This window comes from Mirounga leonina, unplaced genomic scaffold (genome assembly GCF_011800145.1).
Source record: "Mirounga leonina isolate KUSES-001 unplaced genomic scaffold, KU_Mleo_1.0 Mir_180, whole genome shotgun sequence".
Lineage (NCBI taxonomy): Eukaryota > Metazoa > Chordata > Mammalia > Carnivora > Phocidae > Mirounga > Mirounga leonina.
This window is the reverse complement of record NW_023270469.1, coordinates 25,927,872-25,949,241: the sequence shown is the minus strand read 5'-3', so window position 1 is coordinate 25,949,241 and position 21,370 is coordinate 25,927,872. Positions and strand designations below refer to the sequence as shown.

Below are 21,370 nucleotides of genomic sequence, written 5' to 3'. Positions count from 1 at the left end.
CGATCCCGGGACTCCAGAATCATGACCTGAGCCGAAGGCAGTCGCCCAACCAACTGAGCCACCCAGGCGCCCACAGTAACTATTTTTAGAGTAGAAAAAAATCTAAGCTGTACTACACAGCAGTTTCCAATTCCTGCTCTCTGCACAAAGGCCTAGAACCTAAGAATCCAGAAGAAAGGGGAAAAAGAAACGTAAGGTGACCAGTTTATCTCGTCACAAAGTAGGAAATGGGGGATGAGGCAGTATTTACCTACCGTTGGATTGAGGGTAATGTGTGGTGCCAGGCCTGCAAGGGAATAGACGTTGATGTCGTGGTAGCTATACTGTGGCTGTGGTGGCACCGTGGCTGTACAAGTGGTACTGGTAGCTGGTGTGGTAGACGTTGCTGAATGTTGAGAGAGAAAGTAAGAGCCAATAAAAAACACACGGTTTGATTTTACCACAACATCAGCAGGCTATCAGTGGTCTTTCATTAAATTAAATAGATTAGTCTTGGAGGACTCAGAATGGCACAGGCCACATTTTTTCCACCTTAAAATACAACAAGAAAATTTCTAGTGTTTTAATAGAGATTTGAACAAAGTGTGTCAAACTAGGTCAGTGCCAGTGCCCTAGAGCAAATAAATCAACTGTGAGGACATGCTACATTAGTAAGTCCAAGCCTTGTTGGACTACTCTTTATTACAGGGATCTAATTCCAGTCTAGCCTGTTCCCTGGTTTCACTTGGAGATTCTCAGCTCCTGAGGACTGAGAGAAAATGGAAAGCTGGTTTATTCTAACACGCCCCCAATCTTTTTCTTCAACATTCCTACAGTCCCCACACTTCCAATCTACAAAATGCAAGTATAATAATTCACTCCCTGGGCAGGTCTGGCTGGTAGTCTGACCAGCCCAAGATTTGAGAAATAACACAGACCATCATGCCATGCAGTTCCTTCTGAGACCGCAATGTAAAAGATAACCTGGCTTAGCTGGGATATGATTAATGATGCTTAATTAAGAATGCCACAGGAATTCTAATACCCAAGACGATGCCTACATATTACTAACTTTTCCTTAATAATTTAGGTGGCTCACCAAAAAGTATACAAAATTTCAGCACATTATGTGGAAAATTACAACTTGCTATATACGCATGAAGATGCACCATTTAAGAAAACATTCTGGTAAGCAGAGGGCTCATTATCACACTTACTTGTGGTTGTGATGGGAGGGAGTTCTTCTGGCTGCTTGACATCTTTCTTTGGAGCAGAGAGTTGCTCATCTAAGTTCTTTAGGCGATCTTTATCCTTTAGGAGGTTTCCAGGTTTTAGCTCATTGATGTCTAATGCAAGGTTCTTACAGAGGACCTCAATCTCAAACTTCAAGTTCAACTGCATAATTCAAATATTCGAACAGAATTTTAAAAATAAAAATGTAGCTTTAGTCACAATATATACTACTCTCACCCAAATGTTACCGTGCTTCCCCCAAATATACTCTACCTTTCCTGTAAATTTTAATAATGTGAAGGCAAAGAATGTTCTAAAGGATAAAGAAGCAACAAATTTACCTTTAAGTCATGTTCCTGATGTAGCTCTGCTAATACATTCATAATTGCCATCGTCCACGGGTTGGGTGGCCTAAAAACCTAAAGAAAAACTATTATGTTAAGGTGGTCCCCAAATCATCCCTTTAATTTGTATTATTTAAAACAGTTAAGCACTTATACCTATGTGGCCGTAACAAAACCCTTGGGTTTCCCACCTATATCATATTTTAGGAAAACACCAAAACCCAAAGCCATCCTTTAAAATCATGCTACCTTAGCCTCTCAAACTGGAAATCCAAGTGTCTCTGAGGAAGACTGAACTAGCTCTATGTTCATAGGAACTAAGGATATAATCTCTTGCCCTTTTGCTGAAACAAACTAACTCTTACAAATTAACCATCGATAAAGTAATATAATCTACTCACCACACTACGAATGCTAGATTCTAAGACTTTGGCAACGAAGGGCACTACGTAGAGCAACTCTTGCTGTCCTTTAACATAAGCCTCTAGCAGCAAAGATTTTACATCCAAGTCCTAGAATAAGAAAAGTATTTTTAAAAGCTGGGAATATACTTCAAACCCCTCACAAAACTCATTCCCAAATTAGGAATCAATATAATATGACCCTTGCCTTACAAAAACGGATGACAGTCAGACCTTACTGGCTTTTGTTTATACTGCTAAACAATCATGAGCATGCAGTTAGATTCAAAACATGGGCCAAACGCTTACAAACACCCAATCATCATTAAAATAACCCCAAATAAAGTCAAGATTTTTAGACATAATATGCTGTGTGAACATTCTAAGTTTTACATGAACCCCTGGAACTCACAGTGTGTAAGATGGGTTTATTTTTAGCTAGTGTGATCATTCCTAGCCAATGTCCCAAATTCTTCAGCAAAGAACGATCTGAAAAATTTGCTGCAGCTTTATCAGAGGTCAGGAGCACCTGAAATGGTATAGGATTTTAGAAAGATAGAAAATGAGAAAAAAGTTCTCAATGTTTGAGAATTCCACCTTATCCTACGTTAAAAATGAGCCCTCAATTCCGAGAACATGCCCCCAAAGTAGATCTATTCCATATTATCAGAGTGTAACTACATAAGGTTAAGGGGTCACGTGTAGTCCTACAGGAAAGTATTTGAAAACTGAAAATTTTAGCGAGGTTTGAAGCAGACACCCAAAGTGCAAATCTAGTTTTGAAGAGCAAAATTCAATTCAAATGATGATTAAAGCTATGCTTCCGAGTCCTTCAAGACAATAAGCATATGGAGAAATGTAACCAATATCACAGTATCTACTGCAGTCTTTAGCATTATCCAGGTCACTATGTATCTCTATAGAAAACTAAAATAGCTTTCTGAAATACAATAATAATGCTTAAATGCTTCTTTTAAATTTTCTAGAATACCTATTTATTTCATTAATACACTTCTTTTAAAATTTCTAAAATACCTATTTCATAAATTCTCTAGTTCTTACTTTCCTGAGGGGCACATAACCATCGCCTGAGTATGTTTTGGGGCACATACATACATACATCTGCAACATGTTACCCCTTAAAATCTATGGCTATGAAGTTGTAATTTAAATTTGTTTAAAAGAATCTCGAAATTTTGCTCCAGAATATGTGCATACTTTCATAGCGTAATCACCACTGCCATCAGATAAAAAACGGTGCATATGTTCCTAAACTCTATTCAGCAACAGCAGAATGGCACGAGGTCAGCTGTGCAACAGAAAGAGCCAGGAATTCTTTTGCACTACAGCGTAACCAAGAATGGGGAAAATTCCCATCCACAGGTTTAAATATAGTGCTGGTTCCCAAACCAATGCCCCAAGTTATTCATCAAAGAATGATTACAACTGTATACTGGTTTTCTTGAAACATTACTCTTCCTGAGAAATAAAATACCTAGTTTTATGGAACAAGTGTTAGCACATTAGGAAAACTCTGAACTTCTGAGAATCCTTCACAATAGCTATTCCACAAATAAGGCTAGAGTACAGAGATATGTGGAACTTGAGAAGACATCAAAGACTCAGTGTCTCTGTAATAGCAAAAGTTATTAACAATCTAAATATCCGTTAGCAATAAATATACATACAACTGATTTCTGTAAGACTATTAAAAAGAACCTGAGGGACTAGAGCTGAGAACATATTACAAATATAAAGAGGAGACATGAACAAAGAAAGATTTAAAACCATGCATGGAATGATGAAAAATTCAGAATAGTAGTTACTTTCAAAGTAAACAGTCTATATAACTAAATTCTTCATGACATGTAGCTCCAATTTGAAACAAACGCTAGAACAACTTTCACAGGTAACCTAATATAGACAACATATAGAAAAACAGCCAACACCTCCCCAAAAATTCTGCTTGTACAATCAAGTATTTCCAAATTCAAAACAGTAATGAAAAGAAATACAAAACTAAATTTTACTTTGATGTTTCTGTAGGTCTCATTCAGAACCATCTTATTAAATTCAGGGTTCTTCAGCGTGTCAAGGAAGTTTGAATAGAGGCTGTGAAAGTTTGGCTCAATACTGACTCTCTTCATAACCAGGTATTGTGAAACCCAAGGCATAAATTCTTCCTTCACAGTTTCCTTTAGTTCTTCAACCTAGCCAACAAATATGACATAGGAAGTACACAATTAAAAGATGATAAAATATAGTTTTGTGGGGTTTTTTTCCGTGAATACTACTACAGCATGTGGCTCCTTGCAAAATTAGATGCTAAAGCACCATGCTTCATCTCCCCCCACATCCGACACATGCTATGAAGTACAGTATATTCAATCCCATGTTAGTATAGTCAGTCATCTCTTAAACTGTGGGTGATTAGGACTAAAACATCTATAGTCAGTTTCAGCTTTAAAATTATAAAACATGAAGTCCCTTACCCTCATCTTCCCCAACTCTCCAATGTACAACCTGCCACTAAGAGACCTAACACCAGAACAATGTTTTCCTAAATTTCCAACTCGAGAAAACTTCTCTTCCAAAAGGACACGAAAGGCTTATTCCCCACCCACCCACCCCAATCAGTTCTGGTGGGATTTTGAAAGATGGTGTATGCGTAATATCTCAAAAATTATTTGTTCAGGCTAATTTTACTGGCTAACATAGGCATTTCCAATGCCTTACATATAATCTTAAAAGGCAATGGTCATTTCTTATGGTTTGCACAAGGTCTACCTCAGTTATTAGACACCTAATAAAAGCTCTGAATGGTCTCTGGAAGGACACGACTTGCAACAAGGTACAAACGAAACCTTCCACCATGATGAGACCATGAAGTTTACTTCAAAAGCCTATAAAACTCGCTGCAAAACTAGTGCTACTTAATGTCTACAAAAACCACAGCCACTAGTTATATATCCTCATTCCCTTTGTTTCGATTCTATTACTTCGGCCTTTACGTAAAGTATTACAGAGGGTGCAGAACATCAAATATAAATCCCCCAGCCCATTAGGGATAAAAATAGACAGCATTCATAATGATATATAAACTATTACATCATGCTTACCTTTTGGGTCATATTCGACTGTGAGAGATTGTTGAAGATAAAAGCAATTTTCTCTTGGATATTTTCTGGGGGCTCTACAATTCTCTCAGTTTGATCTGTGGCCACAAGCAACGTGTCTATATTTGTAGTATTAATAGAAGGCTTTAAAAAAAAAAAAAAAAAAACCCATAAATTGAAATGCCCCAGGGAAAAATGTATACTGATTCCTTCAGTAAAAAACATACACATGGTATATACGGCTGTACACTGTAAGTGTTGGCAAGAATATGTATTGAACTATTAATAGTGCCTGTATCTGGGAAATCTGGGGAGGGGAGATACAAAGGGAGAAATGCTGGTCTTTATATTTTCAGTAGGCATGTGTTATTTATAATAAAATTAAAATACACGCTCACTACTGGAGACATTATAACATAACAGACCCAAGAAAAGAAAAAAGATCTACTTACTGGCACATCTTTCTTAAAGCTGACTCCTGTTGGCCTGGTGACTGTAACCGTTTTAGCAACAGTGGTGGTTGTTGAGGTGGTTACCATCGTGCTAACCTGACCAGCAAGGGGAGCTTTTGCTGGAACCTGGGCCTGAGCCTGGGCCTGAGCCAGTGCAATACTTCCAGGGGTTGTGATAGAACCCTGCATTTTCACAGGAGGATCTCTAGATTGTTGTCCATATTCAATATACTAGGGGTAGGGAGAGGGAAAAACATTAAAAGGTTTAACAAAAATTGAAAATTCTGAATTACACTCCTCTTCACTTCTGAGAGGGGAGAAATCCTCACAGAACACTCCTCTGGCTCATTTATATCCCTTACTCCTTGCCCCATTCTGGTCCATATTCCTATATATAATATACATTAAGTAAATACCATGAGCTCTTTAGAAGGTAAAACAGTATGTCTTAAAACATTTACAAGGGAACTAGTCTAGCAAAACAACTTTTCAAAACAGCCACCACCAATGCCTGCATATATATACTTCCATAAATCCCTTAATACATGTAAACTTGAACATTTTTAAATTTCTATACTAGGGGTGCCTGGGTGGCTCAGATGGTTAAGCGTCTGCCTTCAGCTCAGGTCATGATCTCAGGGTCCTGGGATCGAGTACCGCATCGGGTTCCCTGCTCAGTGCAGGGCCTGCTTCTCCCTCTCCCTCTGCCACTCCCTCTGCTTGTGCTCTTCTGTCTATCTCTCTGTCAAATAAATAAATAAAATCTTTAAATTTCTATACTAGATTGATCTCTTTTACTGGATGCTGATGAGAAACCTAAGGACTAGAAAATACAACTATTACTACAAAACAAAGAAACTATCTACAAAACTGTAGAAAGCCAAGCCAGTTAGAGGCAAATAAGCAGGAAGGGAGACTTCTTTTCCATTTCACATACCACTCAACCTCCTTTCCATACACAAATTAGAAAACTGATATAGGGTTCCTGATCCTATTTCCAGTAGCCCATGCCCAAACAAAACAAAAACCACCACTTAGCGGCACCAAGGTGGCTCAGTTAAGCATCCAACTCTTGATTTCAGCTCATGTATGATCTCAGGGTTGTGAGATCGAGCCCCAAATCAGGCCCTGCACTAGGAGAAGAGCCTGCTTAAGATGATCTCTCCCTCTGCCCCTCCCCCACTCTAAACAACAACAACGAACTAATATCTAGATATATAACTTTATTCAAAAAAGGACATTCTCGAGGTTCCTGGATGGCACAGTTAAGCATCCGACTTTTGGTTTTGGCTCAGGTCATGATCTCATGGTCCTGAAATCAAGCGAGGTGTTGGGCTCCACTTTCAGCAGGGAGTCTGCTTAAGACTCTCTCTCCTCTGGCCCACCCCCTTGCTTTCAATTAAATAAATCAATCTTCAAAAAATAAAGGGCATTTTCAAGTAGGAAAGACAATCTCTGAATAAAGAATAGCACTTTAAATTGACTAAGTATAGAAATACATATAATCTCTCTCTCACCCTGTAGCTATCTTATTATAGGAGATACTGGGGACCACTGTTTTGTGTGATCATTTCCATGCTACCTCTCTTGGTCTCCACGCTTCCAAGGTCTATATTCCCAGCTCTGAATTCCAAACATATTTCTCATCTTAGCCTTACAAAACTCTGCATTCCTGTACAGTACTACAATATTGGCATATTCCCCCAACCCCCTCACGTGAATGAGTTAACACCCATGGCTCCCCTCCATAGGTCTTGTAGGTTAACCCATCACAAAAACCCTCCCTCCTACAAACAACCCCAGCCGGATGAGCTGAAAACACTGGACTAAATTCTAATCAAAAAGTAGATTTGTATTCTGATCTTTCTGATTTGTTTAAATAGGATGTTATAAAGCCATTTTTCTGCTTTATGTAAAATAAAGTTAATAAAGATTAATTTTCGGGGCGCTTGCGTGGCTCAGTCGTTAACCATCTGCCTTCAGCTCAGGTCATGATCCCAGGGTCCTGGGATCAAGCGCCATCGGGCTCCCTGCTCGGCAGGAAGCCTGCTTCTCCCTCCTCTCCCACTCCCCCTGCTTGTGTTCCCTCTCTTGCTGTCTCTCTCTGTCAAATAAATAAAATCTTAAAGAAAAATAAAGATTAATTTTCTTGTTCTCTATAAGCAGATTTGGACCAAAGGCAAGACAAAGGTATGAATGTTAACCAATTAATCTAAAATCAATCACGAAAACAACAGTTTACAAATTTCAAGAACAATCATGTAAAATGGCTTAAAACATTATTAGTATCTAGGGGCACCTAGGTGGCTCAGCTGGCTGAGCATCTGACTCTTGATTTCGGTTCAGGTCATGATCTCAGGGTCGTGGGATGGGCCCCACATCAGGCTCCATGCCCAATGTAGAGTCTGCTTGTCCCTCTCCTTCTGCTTCTCACCCGACCGCACGCACATGTGTGCTCACTCTCACTCATAAATAAAAAAAAATCTTTAAGAAAATGTACAATATCTAAGTCCATTTCCTCAGGGACTGCCTCCTTTTTAACAAGTACATCAAAGGAATCTAAGCAGGTGGTAAGAAGACAATTTTTTTAAGTAATCTACACCCAACATGGAGCTTGAACTCACAAATTAGGCAGGAATTTTTTTTTTTTTTTAAGATTTTATTTATTTGACAGAGACACAGCGAGAGAGGGAACACAAGCAGGGGGAGTGGGAGAGGGAGAAGCAAGCTTCCCGCCGAGCAGGGAGCCCGATGCGGGTTTGATCCCAGGACCCTGGGATCATGACCTGAGCCGAAGGCAGACGCCTAACAACTAAGCCACCCAGGCGCCCCTCTTTTTTTTTTTTTTTTTAATTAAGATTTTACTTATTTGAGAGAGCGCGCACGAGTGGCGAGAGGCAGAGGGGGAGGGAAAAAGAATCCAAAGGAGACTCCACAATGAGCACAGAGCTCAATCCTGAGATAATGATGTGAGCTGAAACCAAGAATCCAATGCTTAACTGACTGAGCAACCCAGGCATCCCATGCAAGAATTCTTAGTAACAGCAGAAAATGTCTATACTTCAACAGCAGTTATCAGGCTAAAATAACTGATAAAAGCCTTTCATTAAATGAAGCAAAAACACTGCTTAGAAAAGATAATCCAGGAACGATTTTTTCATGACCTATTATTAAGCTGCAAATTAGCAACAAATAGTATGTATGCCTATATAACACCAATCATTAAGAAATCTTAATGCCAGTCCCAGCAAATCCAAAATCAAATTAAAATAAGCTCTCCCACCACTAGACAGATTTTAGGTATTAAAGACACTTACCTCCTGTAAATGATGTGGAAATTGCATAAAGTGACTGATAGAAGCCAAGTGCTGACAATACTGGGGATAGTCCTTCAATCTGCCAACAGAAACACTCATTCATTCATACATCACCTCATGTAAGAACAAAGCACCACAATTAACAAATTTTCTTCCAAATGCTAGTCTAAGCCATTTCCCCCATTCTACCTAGGAAACACCTTACTTGAAGAGAATGCCAAAGAGCACAGAAGTAGGGGAGAGAAGTATCTATAAACTTCTTTTTACATCAGAAAATAGTATCTTCTGTTTTTTAAAGGTCCTATTTCAGTTAAAATTTGATTACAGTGAGCCACTAAAATTGCTATCTGGAAACAATTTCAAATGTTCATTAACAGGTAAATGGAAAAACAATTCATAGTTAATCCATACAATGGAAAACTACTCAGCAATAAAAAGAAACAACTACTGAAACATACAGTAATACAGATTAATTTCAAAAGCATCAGGCTAGGGGCACCTGGGTGGCTCAGTCGATAAGCATCTGCCTTCAGCTCAGGTCATGATCCCAGGATTCTGGGATCAAGCCCCGCATTGGGCTCCCTGCTCAGCGGGAAGCATGCTTCTCCCTCTCCCACTCCCCCTGCTTGTGTTCCCTCTCTTGCTCTCTCTCTCTCTCTCCCTGTTAAATAAATGAATCTTTAAAAAAAAAAAAAAGCATCAGGCTAATTGCAAAAAGTCAGACTCATAAATACTGTGTATGAGCAGTAGAAAAAGTGGAGAGAAATCAGATCAAGGATTGCCAGGGGTCAAAGAACGTCAAAGAACTACAAAGGGAGAGAAACAAGAGAACTGCTTGGGAGTAACAGAAATGTTCAGTATCTTGAGTGTGATAGTGGTGGTTATACAACTGTGCAAATTTTGCCAAAATTCAAAGAACTATAATCTAAAATGATGCCTTTCACTGTATTTAAAGTATACTTCAATAAACAACAACAAAAACACTATATTTCAGGGCGCCTGGGTGGCTCAGATGGTTAAGCGTCTGCCTTCAGCTCAGGTCGTGATCCCAGGGTCCTGGGATCGAGTCCCGCATCGGGCTCCCTGTACCGCGGGAAGCCTGCTTCTCCCTCTGCTTCTCTCTCTCTGTCTCTCATGAATAAATAGATAAAATCTTTAAAAAAAAAACAAAAAAAAAAACACTGTATTTCAGTCTATACTTTTCTACCACTTATTTGGTAATTGTAATGAAATGTTTTCACTTCCTCCTCTTCTACTTCACACAGTTGTTAAGATACATATGATGGGGCATGGCAAGAACTAGTTGATAAATGATAGTTAATATCTTCTTATATAAAAAAGAGATGCTTCAGGGGCACCTGGGTGGCACAGATGGTTAAGCATCTGACTCTTGGTTTCGGCTCAGGTCATGATCTCGAGCTGCTGAGATCAAGCCCCGCGTCAGGCTCTGTGTTTAGTGTGGAGTCGGCTTGAGATTCTCTCTCTCCCTCTCCCTCTGCCCCTCCTGCTCTTGTGCGCCCACTCTTTCTCTAAAATAAATAAATCTTTAAAAAAAAGAGGTAACTGCTTCATAGGAAACCTATTCACTCACCTATTTTTAAATCTATCTAGTGCAGCAATCCCAAAATAATACATTTTGGAACCAAAAGGCTTGCGTAAGGCTTCAAGAACATATCGCAGGGCCAGACCTAGTGCCATGTAAGTGACCAGTCCTTTTTCAATTATCCCACCAAACAGGCAGGCTGTTATATGTAACTCTTTATCAGGGTACTGGGGGAAAAACCGATACTCTTCAAACAAGTTCCTCAGCATACAGTTAAAGACTTCTCGTTCCCTCTTTATGGTAGAATCTTTAAATCTCTGTAACATTTCTAATACCTAGAAAAAGACAAAAACAAAACACGCATAAAGAAAACTATTATGAAAAGCATTCCTTAAATATTCTTCAAAGAATTGTTAAAAAGAATATACTTTAAAAAGTAAAATAAAATCTTTAAGGTGGGGGGAGGCTGGCTGGCTCAGTTGGAAGAGCATGTATCCCTTAATCTTGGGGTCATGCATTCGAGCTCCACATTGGGTGTAGATATTACTAAAAAGAACAGATATACTTAAAAAAAAATACAATCTTTAAAAAAAGAATTGTTAAACAAAATATTTAACAATACACTGAGCCTGAGACGAATGTTAAGATTTCAAAGGGTATACATACACATACCAGAACACTCTGAGCTGAATTTCTAAAAACTTTGAAAGGAGATTTAAGATTTATGTAAACCAGGGCGCCTGGGTGGCTCAGTCGTTAAGCGGCTGCCTTCGGCTCAGGTCATGATCCCAGAGTCCTGGGATCGAGTCCCACATCAGGCTCCCTGCTCAGCGGGAAGCCTGCTTCTCCCTCTCCCACTCCCCCTGCTTGTGTTCCTGCTCTCACTGTCTCTGTCTCTGTCAAATAAATAAATAAAATCTTAAAAAAAAAAAAATCTTTTTATTTAAAAGATAAATTAAAAAAGGTAATCTTTTCTTTAAAGATTTTATTTATTTATTTGAGACAGAGAGAATGAGAGACAGAGAGCATGAAAGGGAGGAGGGTCAGAGGGAGAAGCAGACTCCCCGCTGAGCAGGGCCCCCGCTGAGCAGGGAGCCCGATGTGGGACTCGATCCCGGGACTCCAGGGTCATGACCCGAGCCGAAGGCAGTTGCTTAACCAACTGAGCCACCCAGGCGCCCCCCCCAAAAAAAAAAGATTTATGTAAACCATAAAGTATTAGAACATCTTAGACACTTACCTCATCAACAGACATAGTTGGATGTGGTGGGTGATTATATATTCTCTGAAAATAGCTGTTTGCTTCATCATCTATTTCTTTACTAAAGTGCTGATTTGCCTCTGGCCACACCTGAGACAAGTCCGCTGTTAGAAACAGAAAGGCAACCAGTGGGCATTTAAGCTCTTTCCCCAATTACCCATTAAACACACAGAGAGCCAAAAAGAAAAATACCCTTTTAATTTCAACGGAAAAAAAAAAAAGAAAATGAAGAAATTATTAAGTGGCCAAAGATCAATATTCAAGTATTTTAGGTAAAGAAGATTTTAACAAAATTGCCTTACAACTATAGTTCTACCTTAGTATTTTCTTCATCAAGCTTTATCAAACCATCAAAGTACACTACATTCAAATTCACAATGCACTTATCCTTAACACGACCTCCCTTGATGTTAACAAGTCTTTACTATTTTATAATAAAAATGACATCTAACATATAAGAATTATCAATGCATGTGCATAACACACTGATATAAACACAAAGCATGCTACAAAACGTAACATTCAGACAAGCCTTTCACACTAACATTTTCAAGTGAACTGGTATACTTTCAAATCCTGTATAATGCATATTTGGTCTCAACAACAAGGGTATTTATAAGTAAACAATACCTATGTATTTACAAAGAGGACTTCTGACTTTGAGAATTAACTTACTAATGAGGTGAAATTTTAAAAACTGTTGTCCAAGTTACATCAGATATGTTATATGGTGATATTTATTACATATAAGGCTATATATATCATAAAGCTTTAACCTTAAAATAAATTGCATTATAAACTGTCAGGCTGAACAGAAGTTTGAAATTCTCATGGCCGCTCCTGAATTGTTTAAAAAAAAAAAAAAAAACCACCACCAACACATTTTTAGGATAACTCTAAGATTTATATACATACATTTAAACTGCCAAAAGTCTCTTCTTTTTACTATATTTCTTATTTTTAGAGTAATGCCCCTAAAAGATGCTACCTCTTATTAACCATCAGACTGTTCTAACAATCCAGATCAATGGTGAAGTGATAACTCAATTTTTTTTTTCAGGACTCAAGTTTGTGAATAAATACCCACTGACCTAGGAGGCACATCAACATATGGCCCTACTAACAATGTATGAGGTCAATGTTTTTGTCCACATAACTCTAGGGCAACAAACCGGAAATCTAAAAAGCTTTATGTGCATCAGTCACACTTCACAATCACAGACAACACTACCACTTACAAGGTTTCATCTTACTCTGCTGGAATGTAGGCTGGTTCAGTCCAGAGGTGCCCAGTTTCCTCTGTACAAAAGGATCGTTATTCACTGCAGGGAGTCCAAGAGCCCCAGTTCCTATACCAGTCAGGCTGCCTGTGCCAAGACCACCTACTAGAAAGAAGGCAGGCAGCCAGAAGTCTTATCATTACTCATATTCTTGACTTTACTTACATCAAAGATATAGGTTCTTATTTAAAAAGACAGTGTCTTTGTCAATTCCCTTACAACAATATCTATTTAATTTTATAGAGAATCTAAACTAATAAAAGTAGATAAAAATGGACAACGTGGGGTGCCGGGGTGGCTCAGTTGGTTAAATGCCTGCCTTCGGCTCAGGTCATGGGGTCCTGGGATCGCGCCCTGTGTCAGGCTCCCTGCTCAGCGGGGAGTCTGCTTCTCCCTCTCCCACTGCCCCCACCCCTGCTTGTGCATGCATGCATGCTCACTCTCTCAAGTAAGTAAAAAATCTTATTTTAAAAAAATGGACAACACCAAAATGTCTTCAGCATTTAGAATTATTCATGTATTTATATTCTTAATAAAATTAATATGCAAATCTTTAACATTTTACATTCTCATAGGTGATATGATATATAAGGTAGTCAAAATAAGAGGAACTGGTTTGCCTTTTTTTTTTTTTTTTAAGATTTTATTTATTTGACATAGAGTGACACAGTGAGAGGGAACACAAGCAGGGGGAGTGGGGGAGGGAGAAGCATGCTTCCCGCTAAGCAGGAAGCCCAATGCAGGGTGACATACTCGCTTGACTGAGCCTCCCAGGCACCCTGGAATTGGTTTGCTTTTATCGCTGATTAAAAACTGAAGAATTTCATACTATCTTCCAGTTGGCAATGAGCCAGGACTTGCTTATTCCTCTCAACTCGAGCAAACAGAATTTATAAAAGAACTCTGCTAAGAAGGCCTTATAAAGGAAGTTAATTTTGACTTAAATAAACCAACAATCAGGGCTAGAACCGTATAGCAGCACTGTTAATTAGGTTACATTACACTTTCAGTCCTTAATTTTTGTACACTAAAACTTACACCCTGAAGATAAAAGATGCTGATAGCTTAGGAGAAACAAATGGGTACAGGAGAGGGGAAATAATGTAACCTTTACTTCAATATAAAGTTCAAAGCCAAAATATTTGAAATAACTAAAAAAGTTTTAGGGATTTACTATCATTTTCAAGGTAGATGAGGTGCAATGAAGCAGAACATATACTGAATCTGATATGTGAAATATTTTCTACCTTTATTATTTACTGAATGATTCATAAAGTTGTGAATTCTTTATCTAAACCTCCATCTTTCAGAATGTGATTAACACACTTGTTACTGTTTATACGATCATTTGATAATACGGAATCCTTATAACCTGAATCAATTAATATTATAACAGTACAGTTTTCTCCTCCCAGCTTTGAAGATTGAAACAACTTTACAATTTAAACAGCTTTCATTATCACAGTGACTCCAAAAACCTTACCCCACACTATAGCACAATGAGATTTACAAATAATCTGCACTCTCATCCACCACTGCCCCCCCTTACCTGGAAGCTGTGATGAAAGTCCTCCAATACCACTGAATGCAGTTGTCTGATTTGGGGTTGAAAGGGGTGGAAATGCTTTTGCTGGTGACTGAGGGGTACTGAATGCAGAACCCAAATTTGGAGGAAAACCCTGCATACTCTGGGTGTGAGGGGCAGCTGAACCACCTATACTAAGAGATGCCATTCCAGCAAGAGGGTCAATCTAAAGAAAAACATTATAAAGATGTATTAAACATACTTCAAGAACATACAGACATATGACACAGGTAAAGAAATCTTTAGCTTTTCATATGCTTAATAAACTGCAAAACCCCGAGCAATCACGATGATACCTAAATTCTCAAATCAACTGTGCCACTCATTTTCCTCACTATTCTCGGAGTAGGTTTCAAGAGTTAGCCTCCGCCAAAGTACCAGAGCCATAATATGAGGGATACAAAACTTCAAGAATAACATTTAAGGTGAATCGCCCTGCAACCATAGCACTAAGCACTTAGTAGTGACACAGGACAGTTGTTAAATTAGGTCTTCAAAATTTCCAATAAGCCCCTTTACAACATAAAGAATCTCTCAAACTACGTTATTTAGCTTTCAACACAAAAGCTTAGCAATTAGAAATAAATCTTCCAGTCAAAACAAATCTACTCAAAATGTGAAGATCTTGACGGCTGGAGGAGATCAGCTCTAATTTAAAACAAAAAAACAAGGTAGGCTATTCACCAAAAGATCTTTTAAAGTATCTAATAACTGCACTTTCAAGCTTCTTAGTTTGTGGCATTATTTCAGACCTTCAAGACACAGAAAATGGTACACAAAATGCCTTTTTTATGAAGTGGCCCCTGAAGAATCACTAAACATTCTTCTCTTAAACCCCAATCTGCCAATCAATGCAGATGAAAACAGAAGCAGAATATGTTGCTCCCAGAGAGAAGGGGGGTGGTTGGTGTCAGGGAGTAACTTAAATGTACCTTGTTTTTAAAAGAGCAGTTCAGTTGAGAGCTGAAGAGCCCCAGTTATAACAAGTCCTTATGCTCTAGCACTGTTGCTTGGCCCGTGAAGCTACAAACAAGACACATCAGGTTCAAAGGCAGTGCTTATTTTGTCTCAAGTCTAAGTTACTCTTATTTTAAAAAGAAGCCCTTATCATTTACCTAAATAAGTTGTTTTGTATCTTTCCTCTCAGAGTCACGTTCTATTTAATGATTAAAGTCTATCCTCAACTATAATGCCTATTTATGGATCTCCTTTAAAATGTAGTAGTGGTTGCTAGACATGCAGGTTATCTATAAGGTGATATATTTAGATAAATTTTCCTTTGAGAGATTACTAATGATGTAGAAGTTTATTCTATTCCAAGTCTATGAACAAACACAGATGTACCAGTTGTAGTATTATTTTACCTGAACAGGAGAAATGGCATCTAAGCTGCTAGCACTAGGAGGGCGTCCTTTTGGCATAACTCCAGGTGGTGGCTGTCTGGCCTTGTTCATAACATTACTGCAATTGGCTACCATGGTGAGGATGGTTTCTGATAACTCCTGAGAAACACTCCTAAAGACAGAAGAAAAATGAAAAATATCACTTGCTGTTACTCAGAACACCTAAAGAAACAAACCTTATTTTCTTTTTCTGGTTTTTTAAGTAGGCTCCATGCCCAACGTGGAGCCCAATGTGGGGCTTGAACTCACAACCCTGAGATCAAGACCTGAGCTGAGATCAAGAGTCAGATGCTTAACCAACTGAGCCATCCAGGCACCCCCAAACCTGCTTTTCTAATAAAAAAAACCTGCTAGAACATATGGCTAAATTTCCAGCATACCCCATGTCTTTGCATCCATCACTAAACAGGAGGATTTTCTGAGCACTGGCTCTCTTTTGGAGATACCTAATTTATACCCCTGAAACTAAACCTTGTGTATGGTACAACAAATATATTTTATAACACTCCAAGAAACATTACATAGCCTCAACCACTTGGTCAAAAATTATGCCCAAACCTAGACATATCAAACAGATAAGAAAACTTAATACTAGCTTCTCAAAAAGACAAAACATTTATTTAAGTATCAGTAAAAAATACCATACACATGTAGTCACTACACTTGACAAGCACTTAAAGAATTGACTTCTACAACGTCAAGTAGGATAAATGTTTATTTAATGAAACACCCACCTTCCTATCTTAAGGTGTTACTGCCTCCTAAAACTGTAGAAACGGCACTCCTAAACTCTACACAAACTTCATACCATCTTAAATCTTTCCTCCTAAATTCAGAAATCTTACTATGGGCATCAAGAAGTAAAAGTAGTCACTCAGAGAAGATGATTATTTCACGTGTGGAAAAAAAAGATAAAACTGTACATTAAATCACTACAGCACAGTCTACAAAATTCTTGCCTGTGCCAATAAAAAAGACACAGTGGCTCCAATATAGATTACGACTTTAAATGAACAATGAGTTGTTTTTTTCATCCATTAAAGGAAGAAAAATATTAACAGATCATGGAAAAGAGGGAGATGTCAAGCACTAAAAGTGTGAGTCTACTTATTTACCTTAGTAACAAGAATTAAAATTTAATTTCCAAAAGATGATGCAACCAAAGACATTTCAAATAGAAAAGACATGACTAGCTCTCCCTAGCCTCTATGTATCTAGGTTCAAAATACCGTACCTACTCCCCTGCAATTAAAACTTGCAATTAAAAAAGTGGACATACCACTTTCATCTTTAAGATTAGAAAATACTCCATTTGCAAGGCTATGGGGAAATAGACATTTTCACTGCTGGTGGTTATACAGAATGGAAAACTTCCTATGGAGGGAAATTTTCCAGTACCTAACAAAATTACACATGCATTTCCCTTTAATCCAATACCTCTACTTCTAATGGTCCAAATATATACTGGCAAAGATGATGGATACAAAACACTTATTTACTGCAACACTATTTATGATACATAGCAAAAATAATCAGAATGTCCACCAATAGGAAACTGGTTTTCTAAAGCATAAGCATCTATTCAATGAAGTACTACGCAGCAATTACAAGAAATAAGGAAGCTCTTTGACTCTATGGAGTGAACTCTAGGATATATGATCAAATGAAAGCATTTTGCAACAGAGCATATGTAATATACTCCCTTTTCTACAGTAAAGAGGAAAAATACAAATACTTTTTTTAAATGCAAAGATAACCCCAAAATATAAAAGAAAATGGTTACCAAAGAAGAACAAGGTGAGGTAAGAGCCACAAAAAACCCTTTTAATTTAAAAAGAAACCATTCCAAAGACACCTATGTCCTGGGTTAATGGCTTCCACTAGTAAATAATCATCATTATGCTGCACTGAATACAAAATGCCTTCAATTCTAAGACACATTATTTTATGTACTACACAAAAAGGAAATAACTCAGCTAATTATAACTGTTGAGATATCACTAATGATATGACTCATTTCACATGTTAAAATATTAAACGGTGGCTATCTTAGACTGATAAACTATGGTTAATTAAAATAGTCCTTACTATGTGAAAAAACTTTATGTTACAATTTCAAACTTAGAGGCCAGAATATTAGGAACTCCCATTAGTTACATTTTGTCCCAATTTGTTGAGCCATTCTTTCTATACTCTCCTCCAAAAAGTATCCGTGATGATGCTATCTTTTGTCCCTAAATATTTCACTATGTTTTTCCTAAGAACAAGGGCATTTTCTTATATAACCATGTAGAATAATAAATATCAGGAAGTTTAACACAAATAAAATAGGCCATATTCAAATTACATCAATTATACCCACAAAATGTACTTCACTGGTATTTTTTCCCTGCATCATGATCCAATCCACTGCACTGAGTTGTCACCTCTTTAGCTTCTTTAAACTGGAGAAATTCATCAGCTGTTATTTGTCTTCCTTGAACTTGATTTCTTAAAATAGGTATTTTATACAATATCCTTTGATCTGAGTTTGTCTGATACCTTAGATTTTAGATGCATTTGTTGCAGGACTACTACATAAGTTACATTATATTCTTATCAGTGCATTTTATTTTTTATTTTTATTATTGTTTTAAGTAATCTCTACACCCAATGTGGGGCTTAAGCCCACAACACCCCAAGAACAAGAGTCACATGCTCTTCTGACTGAGCCAGCTAGATGCCCCTTCAGTGTGTTTTATTAGGAGGCATAGGATTTAGACAGCTGGTGATCACTTTTGATCAATAAATTAACGTGGCATATGCCAAGCTTCTCCACTGAAATGTTACTACTTTCCCCCTTTGTTATTATACAGTAGTTTGTGGGGAGAGAGTCTGAAATTAGGTGACTGTCCTGCTCCTCAGACATTCTCTCACGACTTAACATCCACTAAAGTTTATAACTCCATCATAATTATTTCTGTATTTATTAACTGGAAGAACTTTCCTTCTTTGGCATTTTACATGCATTATTTCATTAAATTCTTCAAGAAGATAGGTTCTTCTAATACATCAACAAAAGAAACTGGAACCTAGGGGCGCCTGGGTGGCTCAGTTGGTTAAGCGACTGCCTTCGGCTCAGGTCATGATCCCAGGATCCTGAGATCGAGCCCCATATCAGGCTCCCTGCTGGGCAGGGGGCCTGCTTCTCCCTCTCCCTCTCCCTCTGCCACTCCCACCGCTTGTGCTCTCCTGCTCTCTGTCAAATAAATAAAATCTCTAAAAAAAAAAGAAAGAAAGAAAGAAAGAAATTGGAACCTAGAGTTGGGTAAACTACGTCCTTACACATAAACACAAAACATTTTATCCAATTTCAATATGCCCTTAAATTTCCAGTATTTAATTCCAGATTATTTAATTCCAGGTGGATTACAATATACAAATGTGAAAGGCAACACTCATAAACTTTAAATTTTAGAACGTTAAGAACTTACAGAGCAGGGTTTCTCAACTGTTCCACTATTAGCACTAGGGACTGGATAATTCTTTGTTGTGGGAGGCTCTACTGTGGACTGTAAAATGTTTAACAGCAACCCTGGCCTTTACTTGCTAGGTGCCAATAGCACATTTCTCTCTGCTTGTAACAGTCAATAACAGTATCAACTCACTCTGAGGGAGCAAAATATTCCCTGGTTGAGAATACCCAGTTACAGGGATATATGTGTGTACATTTTTTAAAAAGCACAGAAAAGCCAAATAAAATTCAAGATCTACATGGGAAAGGTTAAGAAACAGGACTGGAGAGGAAGACAAAGTTAGCTCCAAAAATGTTATGGTTTAAGCTACACAGCAGACTCACAGGTGTTTATTATGCTTCAGAACTTACAAAAAAATACACAGTACATAAGCAAATGGTGGAGTAAAACGATCTCCAAATATTCTCTCCTCCATAAAAGCAACTAGAACAGTGACAAAAATTATCAGAATCAACTATATCAGAACTCTGAAGACTAAAGACTTATAACAATCCAGAGTTTGTTTGTTTGTTTTTAAACAATCCAGAGTTTTTATTCCAGAAACACTGGATCTTGGTAATAAAAGCAAGCTTTCTGGCATCTCCATTTGCTTTACTCCCATGCACCCTCTCCAGCTGGACAGCAACCTTGAAAACTAACAGCCCACAATCATAGAGAAAATCAGCAGCCTGACAGCCACAGGACAAGGCTCAGAACTGACTGGAGACATCTTCAAAGCCTCATTCTCAGAGAGCTGTCATTATTTCAAGAGAGGTTCCCTGTGAGACCACAATGGCAAGATTATCTCTATGTGACCTAAGAGCTAGCCAACCACAAACAGCCTTTTCCTCATGAGGTATTTGTTACATACATTTAAAGGTAATTGTTTTAATTTTCTGGCTGCCTGAGGTGAAGATAATAGTTTGAGCAAACAATAGGTTAACCAAAAATCTTAAAAGGAACATTTGGGGAATAAAATTCCCATGGATGAAACTGAGAACTCTCAGTTTTCCCGGGGAATCAAGAAGTCCTCGGGGCACCTGGGTGGCTCAGTTGGTTAAGCGACTGCCTTCGGCTCAGGTCATGATCCTGGAGTCCCGGGATTGAGTCCCGCGTCGGGCTCCCTGCTCAGCAGGGAGTCTGCTTCTCCCTCTGACCCTCCTCCCTCTCATGCTCTCTCTCATTGTCTCTCTTGCAAATAAATAAAATCTTAAAAAAAAAAAAGAAGTCCTCGGACATGTGTAGAGCACTGCCAATACATGAATCTGCGGTATTCCGAAAAAAGACTTGAAAAGGACCAAGCTCTCACCTCAAGCTGAGGTTCAGGCTCTAGGAAGGAAGTGAAGGCTAACAAGGAGTTGTCAAGTGACTGGCTTAGTGTTAAGATGTGCCCCAATATGCACACAAAATCACAGGATAAAGAGTTAACTTACTAATCCTGGCATTTAAGAAAATTACCCAAGTCTTAGCTGAACACAAGGCTACCCAAACATAGATGTCAGTGGCCTAACGTGACAAAAAAGAATACAGACACTACAGAAATAGTTCTGCAAAGTCTCTAAACAAAAGAAAAAAAGCAACAAAAATTCAGGTGATGGGGGGGAGAATCTGATTTCAAGAACTGCCACATTATTTAAACTTACCAGTTTTCAACCACAAATTTTAAGACATACAAAAAACACAATAAAGCATGGCCTGCACACACCAATAAAATGGTATCAACAGAAACTGTCCTGAAAAAAAGAGATGCTGGACTTCATAGACAAAGACTTTAATTCAGCTACTATCAACTACATTCCAAAAACTGAAGTAAAGCATGTTAAAAAAAAACAAAAAAAACAAAAAAAACTACAAGAAAAACTTTAAAAAGATGCCCCTCAAGGGGCGGCTGGCTGGCTCAGTTGGTGGATCATACAACTCCTGATCGCTGGGTTTTGAGTTTTAGCCCCATGTTGGGTGTAG

The 21,370-nt window shown here is 38.2% G+C and overlaps 1 protein-coding gene and 2 non-coding genes across 8 annotated transcripts in view; all 3 read right to left on the bottom strand.

Annotated features, from left to right (window-relative positions):
- The window catches only part of CNOT1 (CCR4-NOT transcription complex subunit 1), a 108,169-nt gene that overhangs the window by 23,673 nt on the left and 63,126 nt on the right, over positions 1-21,370 (bottom strand). For 2 of the 6 annotated variants that reach the window (XM_035025071.1, XM_035025074.1), the window contains exons 17-30: positions 15,876-16,026; positions 14,476-14,677; positions 12,900-13,031; positions 11,626-11,750; positions 10,434-10,720; positions 8,843-8,921; positions 5,526-5,756; positions 5,077-5,217; positions 3,988-4,167; positions 2,370-2,486; positions 1,958-2,068; positions 1,554-1,631; positions 1,197-1,374; positions 255-385 (exon numbers count right to left, since the gene is read on the bottom strand). In XM_035025071.1, the coding sequence (XP_034880962.1) occupies positions 255-385; positions 1,197-1,374; positions 1,554-1,631; positions 1,958-2,068; positions 2,370-2,486; positions 3,988-4,167; positions 5,077-5,217; positions 5,526-5,756; positions 8,843-8,921; positions 10,434-10,720; positions 11,626-11,750; positions 12,900-13,031; positions 14,476-14,677; positions 15,876-16,026 (2,143 nt within the window). Of the gene's footprint in view, positions 1-254; positions 386-1,196; positions 1,375-1,553; positions 1,632-1,957; positions 2,069-2,369; positions 2,487-3,987; positions 4,168-5,076; positions 5,218-5,525; positions 5,757-8,842; positions 8,922-10,433; positions 10,721-11,625; positions 11,751-12,884; positions 13,032-14,475; positions 14,678-15,875; positions 16,027-21,370 lie in introns of all 6 variants that reach the window. The other 4 variants (XM_035025069.1, XM_035025072.1, XM_035025070.1 and 1 more) reach the window with 2 other exon arrangements.
- On the bottom strand, positions 3,219-3,356 carry LOC118023914. Its single transcript, XR_004682936.1, has one exon. It is a non-coding gene; the product is annotated as a small nucleolar RNA SNORA46 (small nucleolar RNA).
- On the bottom strand, positions 15,436-15,571 carry LOC118023915. Its single transcript, XR_004682937.1, has one exon. It is a non-coding gene; the product is annotated as a small nucleolar RNA SNORA50 (small nucleolar RNA).